At 41.6% G+C, this 13422-nt stretch overlaps 1 protein-coding gene across 1 annotated transcript; it reads right to left on the bottom strand.

Annotated features, from left to right (window-relative positions):
* Positions 1–2129: 2129 nt before the first annotated feature.
* On the bottom strand, positions 2130–11638 carry LOC130126385 (mothers against decapentaplegic homolog 4-like). Its single transcript, XM_056295914.1, has 7 exons — positions 11338–11638; positions 10135–10595; positions 8261–8435; positions 3802–4056; positions 2712–2819; positions 2479–2529; positions 2130–2317 (listed from the first exon to the last, which is right to left on the bottom strand). Exons 2-7 carry the CDS (start codon positions 10372–10374, stop codon positions 2130–2132), a joined length of 1017 nt encoding a protein of 338 aa, XP_056151889.1. The 5' UTR covers positions 10375–10595; positions 11338–11638.
* Positions 11639–13422: the final 1784 nt, after the last annotated feature.

The raw sequence follows: 13422 nt of genomic DNA, 5'->3' as shown, positions 1-13422 counted from the left end.
TAAAAAACTGAAATATTGCATGTACATAAGTATTCACACCCTTTACTCAGTACTTGGTTGAGGCACCCTTGGCAGCGATTACAGCCTCAAGTCTTCTTGGGTATGAAGCTACAAGCTTGGCACACCTATATTTGGGGTATTTCTCCCATTCTTCTCAGCAGATCCTCTCGAGCTCTGTAAGGTTAGATGGGGAGCGTTGCTGCACAGCTATTTTCAGGTCTTTCCAGAGATGTTCAATGGGGTTCAAGTCTGGGCTCTGGCTGGGCCACTCACGGACATTCACAGACTTGTCCCGAAGCCACTTCTTCGTTGCCTTGGCTGTGTGCTTACGGTCGTTGTCATGTTGAAAGGTAAACCTTCGCCCCAGTCTGAGGTCTTGAGCACTCTTGAGCAGGTTTTCATCAAGGATCTCTCTGTACTTTGCTCCATTCATCTTTCCCTCGATCCTGACTAGTCTCCCAGTTCCTGCCGCTGAAAAACATCCCCACAGCATGATGCTGCCACCACCATGCTGCACTGTAGGGATGGTATTAGCAAGGTGATGAGAGGTGCCTGGTTTCCTCCAGACGTGACGTTTGGCATTCAGGCCAAAGAGTTCAATCTTGGTTTCATCAGACCAGAGAATCTTGTTTCTCATGGTCTGAGAGTCCTTTAGGTGCTTTCCGGCAAACTCCAAACAGGCTGTCATGTGCCTTTTACTGAGCAGAGGCTTCCGTCTGGCCACTCTACCATAAAGGCCTGATTGGTGGAGTGCTGCAGAGATGGTTGTCCTTCTGGAAGGTTCTCCCATCTCCACAGAGGAAGGCTGGAGCTCTGTCAGAGTGACCATCGGGTTCTTGGTCACCTCCCTGACCAAGGCCCTTCTCCCCCGATTGCTCAGTTTGGCTGGGCGGCCAGCTCTAGGAAGAGTCCTGGTGGATCCAAACTTCTTCCTTTTATGAATGTCGGAGACCACTGTGCTCTTCGGGAGCTTCAAAGCTGTAGAAATTTTTTCATACCCTTCCCCAGATCTGTGCCTCGATACAATCCTGTCTCGGAGGTCCACAGACAATTCCTTTGACTTCATGGCTTGGTTTCTGCTCTGACATGCACTGTCAACAGTGGGACCTTATATAGACAGGTGTGTGCCTTTCCAAATCATGTCCAATCAATTGAATTTACTACAGGTGGACTCCAATCAAGATGTAGAAACAGCTCAAGGATGATCAGTGGAAACAGAATGAACCTGAGCTCGATTTTGAGTGTCATAGCAAAGGGTGTGAATACTTATGTACATGCAATATTTCAGTTTTCTATTTTTAATAAATTTGCAAAAATTTCTACAAAACCTTTTTCACTTTGTCATTATGGGGTATTGTGTGTAGATTGATGAGAAAAAAAAGGAATTTAATCCATTTTGGAATAAGGTTGTAACATAACAAAATGTGGGGAAAGTGAAGGGGTGTGAATACTTTCAGGATGCACTGTATGTATGTATGTATGTATGTATGTATGTATGTATGTATGTATGTATATAGATGTGCCCCCTTGTGATGGCCTGGCGGCCTGTCCAGGGTGAATGTCCACCTGCCGCCCAATGACCCCCGTGACCCTGAGAGCAGGATAAGTGGTTTGGATAATGGATTTATATATATATATATATATAGTATCAGTATCGGCAGATATCCAATTTCAGGTATTGGAACTGAAAAAAAGCGGATCGGTGCATCTCTATCTGAGACATTCTACTCAAAACAGACATACTTTGGGTACTAAGTAATGCAAGCTGAGAACTACTACTAGACAGGGGCAGGTCTTTCAAGTTGGAAGGGTAAAGGCTGCAGGATCTGACAGTTGTATCTTGACTCTGATATCATTGGTGGATACAAACAAACCTTTCTATTGGCCTAGTTGTTGTAATTAGCTTGCATCTACAGGCATCAATGATGACAAATCTGGAATATATTGTGTTATAAATTTAGCATAATGACATGCCTTGTCAAAATGTTAAGAAATGAGAGTGCCTTGTCATGAGTTTAAAGAATTACTTAATTGGATAAATTTCCAAATGTAGACATTTCCTTAATTGACACCTCCTTTACAGATCTGTACCCTGTACCAGCGGAATCCTACTGTTCAAACTGCTTCACCTACCTTGCTCTCTCAATGGCCTCCGTCCGATGTACATTACTGAGTTGGCCCAGACAGAACCTGTCTCCTCCAGAGGGGTCAACGTATCCATCCACAGTTACAATGGGGCAGGTGGAGGGTACTTTAAATGTCTCACCAACTTGAACATCCATCTCAAAGTAAGCAATGGAGCACCAGTAGTCAGGGGCTAGCACAAGAGGAGTAGCTTGACTTTAGTAACTTAAGCTTGTAATAACCAATACCTAGCTTCAATCCAGACAAAAATAAACAGGGAACATAAAAAATTAACTGAGAAAAGTAATCTTTATTAGAGTACAAAGGGAAATATATGCTTGTTGTTTCTCTCACCTGGATGGTTGGATATGGGAGGTTGGAAGGCTAGCTCGTTATGCACTGGCCCTAAGACAAAGAAAGAGAGATATGATAATGACAGAGAACTGCCTTCTGTGTGCAAATTGAAGAAAAAAAGTTTTGTGTGTATGTGTGAGTGTGTAGTCAGTACTACAGATAGTATGAGTGTGCTTATAGTAATGTTGATGTATTTATGATAGAAAATATGGTCTGTGTATTTGTGCACTTACAATAGTGTCCAGGGTGTGGCATGGGAGGGTGATGCTGTAGATGACCGTTGGTATGGTGAGGCATGTTGGGTGTGAAACTGCTGTTTCTGGACCAGGTAGAGCTGGCATCTAGGGGGGGTAAATGGGAACAGAGGTCATATGAATGCAGGAGGATTACAATCTCATACATTCTCTCTTACTCTACAGAACTACAGAACTGCTGCTCCGCTACTTAAAGCAAAAATATATTTCAATTCAATTTGTCTCAGTGAACAATTAAACAAGGATTCAGAAATGTAGAATACTAATGCGCCAAAACAATTCACATGTACTAGTTCATAAACAGAAATTAAGTAAGCTAGAATAAGTAAGCTTTTCTTCCTCGGGAAACTTAAACAAGCCGGTCTCCCCTCTCAGCTGCCGGTCAACTTTTACAGAAGCACAATAGAAAGCATCCTCTGTCAATGTGTCACAGTGTGGTATGCCAGCTGCAGAGCAAAGAATAGGAAGGACTTGGCCCGGGTGGTAAAGACAGCACAGAGGATTGTGGGAGCTGTGCTCCCAGACCTGGATGCTGTGTATGCTGGCCGCCTACAGAGGAAAGCCAGCAACATCAGGAAAGATACAAAACACCCAGGTCACTCTCTGTTTGTTCCCTTGCCATCGCGGAAAAGATACCGCACCATCAAAACCTGGACTAACAGGCTGAAGAACAGCTTCTTCCCCAGAGCTGTAGCCTCCATTGAACTGTTTTGGTGACACAAAGGAAGGGGGACCTACGCAATATCAGGTAGGTGGTTTTAATGTTTGGCTGATCAGTGTACATGTTCTCTCTCTCAAAGCAAAAAAAAATACCCAAAGATCATCTAATTCCCCATCAGCAAACACAGGAAAAAATGGAATACATATACACATAGAGATATATAATCATATATAAGCACATGCACATATAGACAGGCATTAACACTAAGGAATGAATATCTATTATTCTGTCCAAGCAACAATGATACTAAGGTCTTGAAGTGGAAGCAAACAAACTGACAGAGAAAAGGCATACAGATTGAAGGGACAAGAACACACACACACACACACACACACACACAAATCTTACTCCCTGATCCAGCACCAATGGCAGAGAAAGATGATGTCGAGGCGGAGGTGGAGGCCTCAGTGGGGGGGAGCAAGGCAGGGGTGCCAAAGGACTCCGAGGGGGCCGGGCGGTTGCTGGAGGGGGGATGCTGGATGGTCTGAATAGAATGCCCTCCTTCAATAGAAGATAGACTGGGCTGGCCCTCAAAATCGTACTCATCCTTGACCAGGAGCCCAGTGCTAGGAACAGAGCTCGTCAGCGTCAGCCCTGATAAGTCTGGGGACAGAATCAAACAGGTCAGCGGAAAGCATGAAGGCAACAGTATTCATATAGTTTGTGGTTCAGCCTGCTAATCCCACTAGTGTCACCTTTGCTAAAAATACAGACACCGACTTTGGGAACAGCTATGCTTCTCAGTGCCTTACTATCAACCGATAGTTAATAAGACAACTGTTTGGATTAGCCTGTGTACTATGTAAGGTAACAAGAGCTAGATAAAACGAGTCATGTGACATATGACCAGTTCAAATATAACTTATTTAATCTATTCAAAATGTCCTACCATTGACTCACTACACCTGTCACAACTATGCAATACAAATTTGAGTGCAAGAAAAGCCATTTTTAAGTAATGGAGAAATATGTTTAAATGTAAATAATTATGGCAACCAGCTCAAAAGCATCAGCAGGCCAGATAAAGATGTGAATGACTAGCGTTCATATTTGCACTATAACCCAGTTAAGGTCATTCTAAAGACGATAGTCCAATTAAACTGTTTAAATGAATTGTGTAAAAAAGAAAAACATTTTATATTCTAGCATACACACAATGCAGAACAGGCTAGGTAACGACTAATGCTGAATTCCCCTTATCTACTCATATATTTTCGGAATGAGTGTGTGTGTGGTGTTAGTGTAGATAGCGGTACCGAAAACTAAAGCACTTATGATCCTAATTCTTTTTGGAGGTGGTAGGTATTGTCTCAGAGAGTAAGGGAAAAATCCCAGAAAATTAAAATTATGCATAATTATGCGTAAATATGCATTTTTCTAAAAATGGCTAAAAACCACTTTTCTCGGCATTTCAGATGATTCTGAGCATCTTTGATTTTTTCACCTATATAAAAAAATGTTCTGGGACTTAGAAATGTTTTGGCATTATGCAAAATATATGCATTTTTGCAAAAATGCACTTATGATCCTAATTTTTTTTGGAGGTGGTAGGTATTGTTCAGAGAGGATCAGAAAAATAGCAGAACATTAAAATATAATTATAATAATTATGCATAATTATGCAAAATATGCATTTCTACAAATGGCTAAAAACCACTTTTCTCAGCATTTCAGATGATTCTGAGGGAGGGAGTTGGAGTGGGGGGGGGTAAACCACTTTTCTCGGCATTTCAGATGATTCTGAACATTTGGGGGGAGGGAGTTGGAGTGGGGGGGGGTTTAGGGGCAGGGCGAAGGCGGTTAGCTGGCAGGATGAAGAGGAAGGAGATTTAGGTGGGTGGATAACCAAACCGCTACATTGTAGCGGGGTTTTTCTAGTATAGAATACCCTTGATGTGCCCTTAATTGCAAGTTTCCTTTCTGGTTTTAACACCACAGCCAGTGTTTCTACTTTAGTCAGGGTGGGAGACGGTTTTCTCAGTGGCTGACTAACTGTTGCTGATAACTGGTTGAAAACCAGTAAGCCATTACTTCCCCCTCCCCCATAAATTACTAGGTACAATGGTACAGGTTCAATGGTACAAACTAAGGCATGTTCACATATGACCAACCCCTGCAAATGAAATAAAGTATGCCTAAACAGAGCTGATAAGTTCAAAAAGAATTTTCTAAACATTTCAAAATACTAAAATAACTGACTAAACTAAACAAAAATATTGCATACGAAGCACTTTTCCCACACAGAAAGAAAAAAGCCTTTATTTATTGGCTGATGCAAAGCACATATGTTGAACATGTTTCAAAAGCACGAGTACTTTAAAAAGATCTTTTGAAACATGTTAAATATCTAACATTTTAAACATTTATAAACATCTTTAATTAAAATAAGCGGTTAGCCATATACAAACTCTGGTTTAGCCTTGTTAATTTCCATCAAAATATTAATCATGAGGACAGTTATGGGGTTGCCTTAAAAATACTGAGAATGGTCATTTGTTTCACTTATTTTTCTGTATGTAAAATAACTTCATAAAAACTAAATGAGTGCTGTGTTTGCATTCCTCAGTTGGCTGCTAATGGCAGAAAATGTGGCAAAATCTCAGAGCAAGTGCTATTTAAGTACAACTGAAATGTGAAATCTCCTCACAAAGAACAAAGATATGAATCAAAGGATGTTAAAGTTATTGTGCCTTTTTTGTATTTAAAATGAAGGTAAAGCATCCATCCATCCTTTAGCCAAGCCGCTTATCCTAATTAGGATCGCGGGATGCTGGGGCCTATCCCATCAGTCATTGGGCGGCAGGTGGGGAAACACCCTGGACAGGCCGCCAGTTCATCACAGGGCCAACACATTCACACCTAGGGACAATTTAGTACGGCTGAAGCATATTTTTGGAAATTTATGCAGAACTGGCATCTAGACCCCATGCTGTTGAGTGGGTGTTCCCATAGTATTGTGTGAATGACTGCTGAAAACTGGTGTTGCTGGAAGACGTTCAATCAACTTCCCTAATCATAAAGATACAAACGATAGTACAAGGCAATAAGAGAGCACACTTTTTATAATCTAATGCTTATTATCTGGCACTTTATAATACGAAGTGTCTGTCAAATTACACCATTCAACATGTGGAAGGACCGGTCATGAGATTGGCTAATAAGTTTGCATGCCGCTCAGACAGCAACAGCAGCCAAAACCTTTTCAACTTTAGTTAGTGCTACTTTTTATGGTAACATTAATCAATAATATTAAATATTAAAAACACACATTTTAAAAAATCTTACTTGTGCAGTATTAGCACTTGTGGGGATATCCCCTGGCTTCAATAGCAGCTGAAAACTGAAGTTGATCTTTTTCTCGCTCCAGTTGATGAGTGTGGCTTGCTTGCACTAGCTAGTGTTAGCTACACGTTATGGCTAGTTACTTGCAAAAGTCATTAACATCAGCCTTGCTAAACAACATAAATTGCTACCATGATCTTTGATCCACAACTTTGGATGTGTGACGGTTAATGTTAAGTACAAAATACATATATACAAGTACTTACTCATGAACTGTTGAAGATTATTGATATGGCTCCAAGCTTCAAAATTAGCTCAGAAAAGAAGCCACTGTTTCTGAGCCCAGTTGATAAAGCACAATGGAGCAAAGTGGAGGATGCAAGTCTGCATCGCAGACATGACACACTTCGCTAAAAATTTCACCCATTCAGTTTTAGTCCCCTGTAACGGATGGAAGCTTATGAAGGGACTCCTCACTACTACACCCAGTTACAGAAGAGCTAAACATAGACACTGCGGGCTAGCTGAAGTTGGTGCGGTACACACATACGGTTGTGTTGTGGTGTAGGTTACTGAACACTGAACATGCTCTCAGGGGCTGACCTTTTTTATTTTTACTGGGGGGGGGGGGGACTGTCCATGAAATAAAATGTGATGATGGTTATTATTCATCTGCATAGACAGATAACCACATCCACGCCTACCAGTAGAAGCCAAGATAGGTGGTGCCTTCATGAGAACAAAAAATTTGAAATGCAAATTTCTCCCTTTAGGGTCATGAGGTTTTCTTGCCAAAATAGGATGTAGGGCAGCCCATATACAGGGCTGGTAAGAAAAATTCCACATTTTCATTTCGGTTGAACTCAAGGCTAAGGCATTTATGTCTTTACAGCCTTTGATTAACCCATCTAATATTGGAATAATTCACACAGTGACAAGCAGTATGGCCAAAAAACTTTATCACCGTATGTGATTTTATATCCTGTAATGGAATGTAATACGACATAGGAACTTTTCTGGAAATTCAGTTAAAAAATGGTTGATATAAAATCACCATATGATAATGCATACTTTTGACTGATCTAGTAAACTGAATACTTGACAAATGAAAAGCATTTGATCACATTTGATTATTTGGAACTTTCACAAAAAAATTTCGAGATGGCCACAAACTAAAAAATGCTTTATCTTCGAAGAGGTTTATTGACTTTCCACCACCAGCAACGACAATCATGCAACAGTTAGTAACTGAAAGGCTACCGTGGTGGAGACAGTATAGTTAAATTTCTACTGTCACACAGTAGGTAACCTATATACCATTCTACGGTCCAACCACATGTAACTGAAATATGCTTACTCCAGCTAAGATTTCATTCTCTCCATGTTAATCAAGATAAACTGTTTCCATGGTCAGGTTTTATTCACATTATTAATATTGGCTGTTATTACGCTGATCAGCCCAATACCTGCATTTTGGTAATTATCACTGTTCAGTCAAGCACTGGCAATAATCATTGTTACTCACCTATACCAGGAGACACCACTCTTTCATAGTGGTAGGGGTTGACACAAACACTGTCACACTTGAGGTCAAAGGCAAACTGGCAGTATTTGACATGCTTCAACTCATTCTTATGCAGATCTGGCCACCTCCACAATCTGGCATAGATTACATGAGGGAAACCTTTGCGTCCAGCCACCTTGGAACAACAGGAAAATAATATAGAAAAGCAGTCAGAGAAAGAACAAAGAAATATAGAGTCACTCAGAGTTGCACAGCAGATCATTAATTTGAGAAAGTCGAAAGCTGATTACCAATGTTAAAGCAATTATTCCTCCTACTGTTATCATTGCTTAGGATATACTTTGCCTACATTGTCAATTGATAAAAGACAGATTAGCTTTACCCTTCCAAATTATCATGTGCTGTTGCAATTGTAACCCAATAGTGACAACAAGCAAGCTTGTGAGAATCCTACACATTTTTTGCTTCCCTGACTAACTTTTGTGACAGAGATACAAAAACCACTCTTTAAAATGGTAAATGGACTGCATTTTTAAAGTGCTTTTCTAGTCTACTGAGCACTCAAAGCGCTTTACAGTGTATGCCTCACATTCACACACATTCATACACTGATGGCGGAGGCTGCCATGCAAGGCGCCAATCTGCTCATCAGGAGCAGTTTGGGGTTCAGTGTCTTGCTCAAGGACACTTCAACACACTCTCTGAAGAAGCCTGGAATCAAACCAGTGACCTTCCGATTACTAGATGACACGCTCTATCGCTCTACCTCCTGAGCCATGCTGCACCTAATCAAACACCGAATGCCTAATGTTTAACATATAACCAGTTAAGTAAAACATTATGAAAAGTACCTTATGAGATACATTCTTGTCTAGAACTGTGCCTAATGTGCAAAGCAGACACATTATTCTTCGTTAACTGATCTAATTTTTATTCTTCTTTTGTACAAATTTCACTGCGTAACTAGTCCCGCAGCTTTGAGAAAAACCCTGCAAATTATACATCAAAATGTGTGATTGGATTGGGAATGGTGTGCTTTTACTTTTCTTAGCGATTCAAGTAACCATAGAGACGAAAATCACAACAAAATCAAAAAAAAAAAAATCCCATGGAAAAACAATGGGAAGTCGTCGTGAAAATGATCAAACCCACCCCTCTTTGGAGCCACATTACTTCATCACAGTTTAATGTAGAACCATGGCTGAAACTTTAAACAGGTCACAAGACTTCAGACTTTGTTGAGCCAAATCGATATTTTGCCATCTAGTATGGTTTTTGCGAAATCTCAGTTTAAGTTTTATGCTTTTTTTGGACCACCTCAGAGTTTATAATGGGTGTGTAGTGGGTTTGGAGCTAATGTTCCCAAAAAACCTCTTGAACCTCTAAATTCCCACAATTTCCAACCATCAGGGACAATTTATACATCAAAACGTAGAGAAATTTTGTCGTCTCTCACCCAGTGACTGACTGTGAGAATAAACAGCCTCCAAGCAGAGAGAGTGCTGACCAAAACTTCCATAGACTGCCATATTAAATTGAGCTCTAAGTTCTTATCAAAAACAGAGATGATGGGAGTTTTCAACTGTAACAGCTCCTATGCTGTAAACAGTAGGTACACATATAATACATCAGCGTCTTCACTGAAGCCTTGTGATGCTCATTATGAAAAAACATTGTCGGTACAACTTGTACTTTTTGAGCTATGAGGGCACTCAAAATTTCACCAGAAATTTTCTAGTTTATACGATTTATCTAGCTTTTCTATGACTATATGAGCCATGTACACACTGAGGCAGCTAGAGAATGACGTTTAAATAAAAAGGTTTAAGAAAAAAACCCACTTCTTTAATATTAAGACAACTCTATTCCGTTACCTGCAGACGCCCGTCCAATGTCCTCTGGATGGTGACACACTTGCTAGGGTGGGCTCCGTTCGTGGTGATAGCGGTGATGAGAGAGTCGAGCTCATCCTTCTTCTCCTTCAATTTTTTTACTAGACTTTCAATGGCCCGCTTGGCGAAGGTCTCACTCTCACCGCCCTGCCTGTGACACATCAAGCTGTGCACAATGCTCAGACAGGCATCGTTGCTTGTAGGCGTGTTAGTGATAGACATCTTGAGTGGTGTCGCTGCAACTCTCGATGGGGGAGTGACTGAGTTCTCCTTAACCAGATGTAGTATTTAGACCGTGGAACACATCTGAAGAGGTTTGCAGATGTGTCTTCACAGGGATCACTCAGATGTCGTCCGAACCAAAGAAAAACGCCCACTAATTTCAGAAGTGCTGGTTTTTGATACTTCTGAAATTTTGGCTTCGGGCGCAGCGGTTAAGATATCTGAAAGAGGGGATAACATTTAGCTAGGAAACCCAGCTGAAAAACTACGAAAGCAGACAGCAGTGACTTAGTTGCAAACTAGCTACAACATACTAGTTTATATGCTAGCTACGGAGAGTTAAATATTGCTATAATTTCACTAGCGTTAACTTACTTATCGGTTACCGATTTGAACGATGTGATATGAAGTTCAGCACAGCTCACCAATCAAAGCCCACAATACGACTGTGTTTGGAAACTGAGTGACTGGCTAGAAGCATCAGCCTGGGATTGTATTAGCGCGAAGGGTGTAATTAAAACGTGAGGCGTTCACCAAACAACTAACGGCATAACGAGTTAACGTCTTGTACAACCGCAGCCGGATCGTTCAAAAATTATTTACTCGGGGTAAAACTTTTAGCTAGGCTATCCACTTCGGTGGCAGTAGCGCAGCTACAGGGCAGCTAGTTAATGTTAGCTTGCTAGTTGCGCCAACACCGATTACGGCTAGCGCTGGAAAACTACGCTAGCTAGCTAATAATGCAGCGAACCAGGCTAGCTGGCGTGTTTGTTATTGGAACGCAACTGCAGGCAACGGCGGACCAGGAAAATATTTAAATGCGACGCTTTTTAACACAAGTGAGATAGTAAGCTTCGAAAGAACTTGATACAAATGCTTGCTGTGCCGTCGCCTTTAACTACAAACTAAAACCAACATTAACTGGCCTTCATAGCTGCCTAAAATTAAATTAACGTTAGGTACCTGCTCGCGTAGTAACAGCTAGCTTAGTTAGCTAGTTGGAGTGCGCCGTCTCTTTCAACAACACAAATAACCGTGCAGATAAGGCCGACACTGGACTTGTGCTGATCATGAACGCCTTGGATTTTCCGCGTTTCTCATTCGCTTGGAAAAACTTGAAAAAGCAGTGGCCCTGCGATATTATTCATGCATCATCAAAAATAGCCACCGCACACGGCCAGTGTAGGACTAAAAAAAAAACTAAAAAAACACACAATCAAATCACAGCTTTCGTGTGCTTCCAGCCCTTTCTCGACCCCGTTGCCTAACGCATTACTACCATTTCCTTCAATGGCGCGCTGCGCATGGGCAAATCAGCAGTTAGCTTCGCTACAGAGATGAGCTACAGTAAGTGACTACGTTACATGTCAGGGGGGCACTTCTAGGCAAGACACGCCCCGCGTACCATTCAAACGCTAGGATTGGCCAGGCGCCCCCCACATCACCGCCTACCGCACGGTAAGTAACCGCAGTTACCGCACAAACCTTGGCTACTTTTCTAATTTATTGATTGACTGCTCTCTCACCAATGATGACATATAACACTTCTCATTGTAATATATTGTTACATACGTTTCTAAGTACATTTGTAGCAAGTTGCTGTCATACAAATTTTATGGTTTTTATCACGCGAACCTGTGGACACTGCCAGGCGTTGCGGTCATTCTGCTGTGGCAGGGCTGTCAAAAGGAACACTCGCGTGCGCATGGACGCCTGGCCAATCCACGGGGCGTGTCTTGTCTAGAAGTGCCGTGGGGTTCATAATAACGCGCCAGGCGGCGGTAGGCCCAGGGCATAGGCATGCCCCCCCCCCAACCGGACAGCTACACTCAAAGCGAACAGTATATTAACATAATACACCTCTCCACCACAAATATGACATGCTAAAACCACCTTAGCCTAAAAACAGTGACAGCGAGCTGTTATTGACGCGAATGACTGAGATCTTCAATTCTGCTTCGAGAAATAACGTTAAAAACGATTGAACAGAGGCTCTAAGACAGACCGCGCTGGCCCCTTGGTCTGCACCCGGTAGGCCCTTTCGGTAAACCATCCGTGGAGGGGTATGTTTCAAAATGGAGAGAAGCATCAAATGTTTTTTTAAGCACTGAGGGACTTGTATTTTTATGTATTTTTGCTATGAGGACGGACATATTTAAAACTTATTACCGTTTTGTTCACTTTTCAAATGTGTTTTCTATCGTATGCCCTCTTTCAGGTGTTAAACAAAAATCTGCGACCTTTGAAAATTGTGACCATGTCGTAACTAGATGGCGTTGCCAGCGGATGATCACAAACCTAGAGCATTACCCTGATCTTAACTACAACTAACCCATATACCTCAACTTGACTAGAAGGTGGGAGAACTTGGAGATGTCCGCCAGTCCACCGTCAAACTCTCTTGGCTTGTTACAAGCTTTTTATGAAGCCTAATGATGGTCACCATTTTAAGTATCACAGATTTTACTAGAACAGTAGCACTGCTTGTGGTTTTCCTCGTTCACACAGAGCTTCAATCTGTAAGATTTATGGATAGTGTTCGTTCACACATGTGCCTTGTATCTCCTTACACCCCGGTTCCTGTATAGGACTTTATATGCTAGTTACGCATCTCTGACTACCACACAGCTGTCTATTGAGCTCAGCATCTGTGCACGCTGAAATTAGGTTTTATTTCTAGGGTGGTAGGTCCAAATATGCTCTTACGATTTACAAATAAATCTTTTGCTTCAGTTAGTTACGAATAAACAGACATTTTAACAATTGTCTGATGTCACATTACAGTATTTATAGCTTGTGCTAATTTGCAATTCCTAAGCCTACGTGGGTTTTTCTAATCAGCCTAAAACAAGACAAGTTAATGTAACCGGTTGTTTACTTGCCCGGTGCGGGATTCGATATGGGGTGTACTACACCACAAGGCGACATCACGAACCGCTCGGCTAAAGGGTCAGACTCGTTAGATAGGGACTAACGTGTTTTATTAGTAGTTTACAGTCGTCACCCTCCCCGTGGGCGCGCCCTCGCGCTTTGTTATTCCCGCGCTCC

Source organism: Lampris incognitus, chromosome 1 (genome assembly GCF_029633865.1).
Source record: "Lampris incognitus isolate fLamInc1 chromosome 1, fLamInc1.hap2, whole genome shotgun sequence".
Lineage (NCBI taxonomy): Eukaryota > Metazoa > Chordata > Actinopteri > Lampriformes > Lampridae > Lampris > Lampris incognitus.
The sequence above is the reverse complement of the archived record's forward strand: the minus strand, read 5'-3'. Positions and strand labels throughout refer to the sequence as shown.

Coding starts and splice junctions, on each gene's coding strand:
- LOC130126385 (XM_056295914.1), bottom strand. CDS start 10,374: ATGTCTATCACTAACACGCCTACAAGCAACGATGCCTGTCTGAGCATT. Junction 4,057..8,260: donor AGTGGTGTCTCCTGGTATAG/GTGAGTAACAAT, acceptor TTCTGTCCCCAG/ACTTATCAGGGCTGACGCTG. Junction 2,318..2,478: donor TCCCATATCCAACCATCCAG/GTGAGAGAAACA, acceptor CTCTTGTGCTAG/CCCCTGACTACTGGTGCTCC.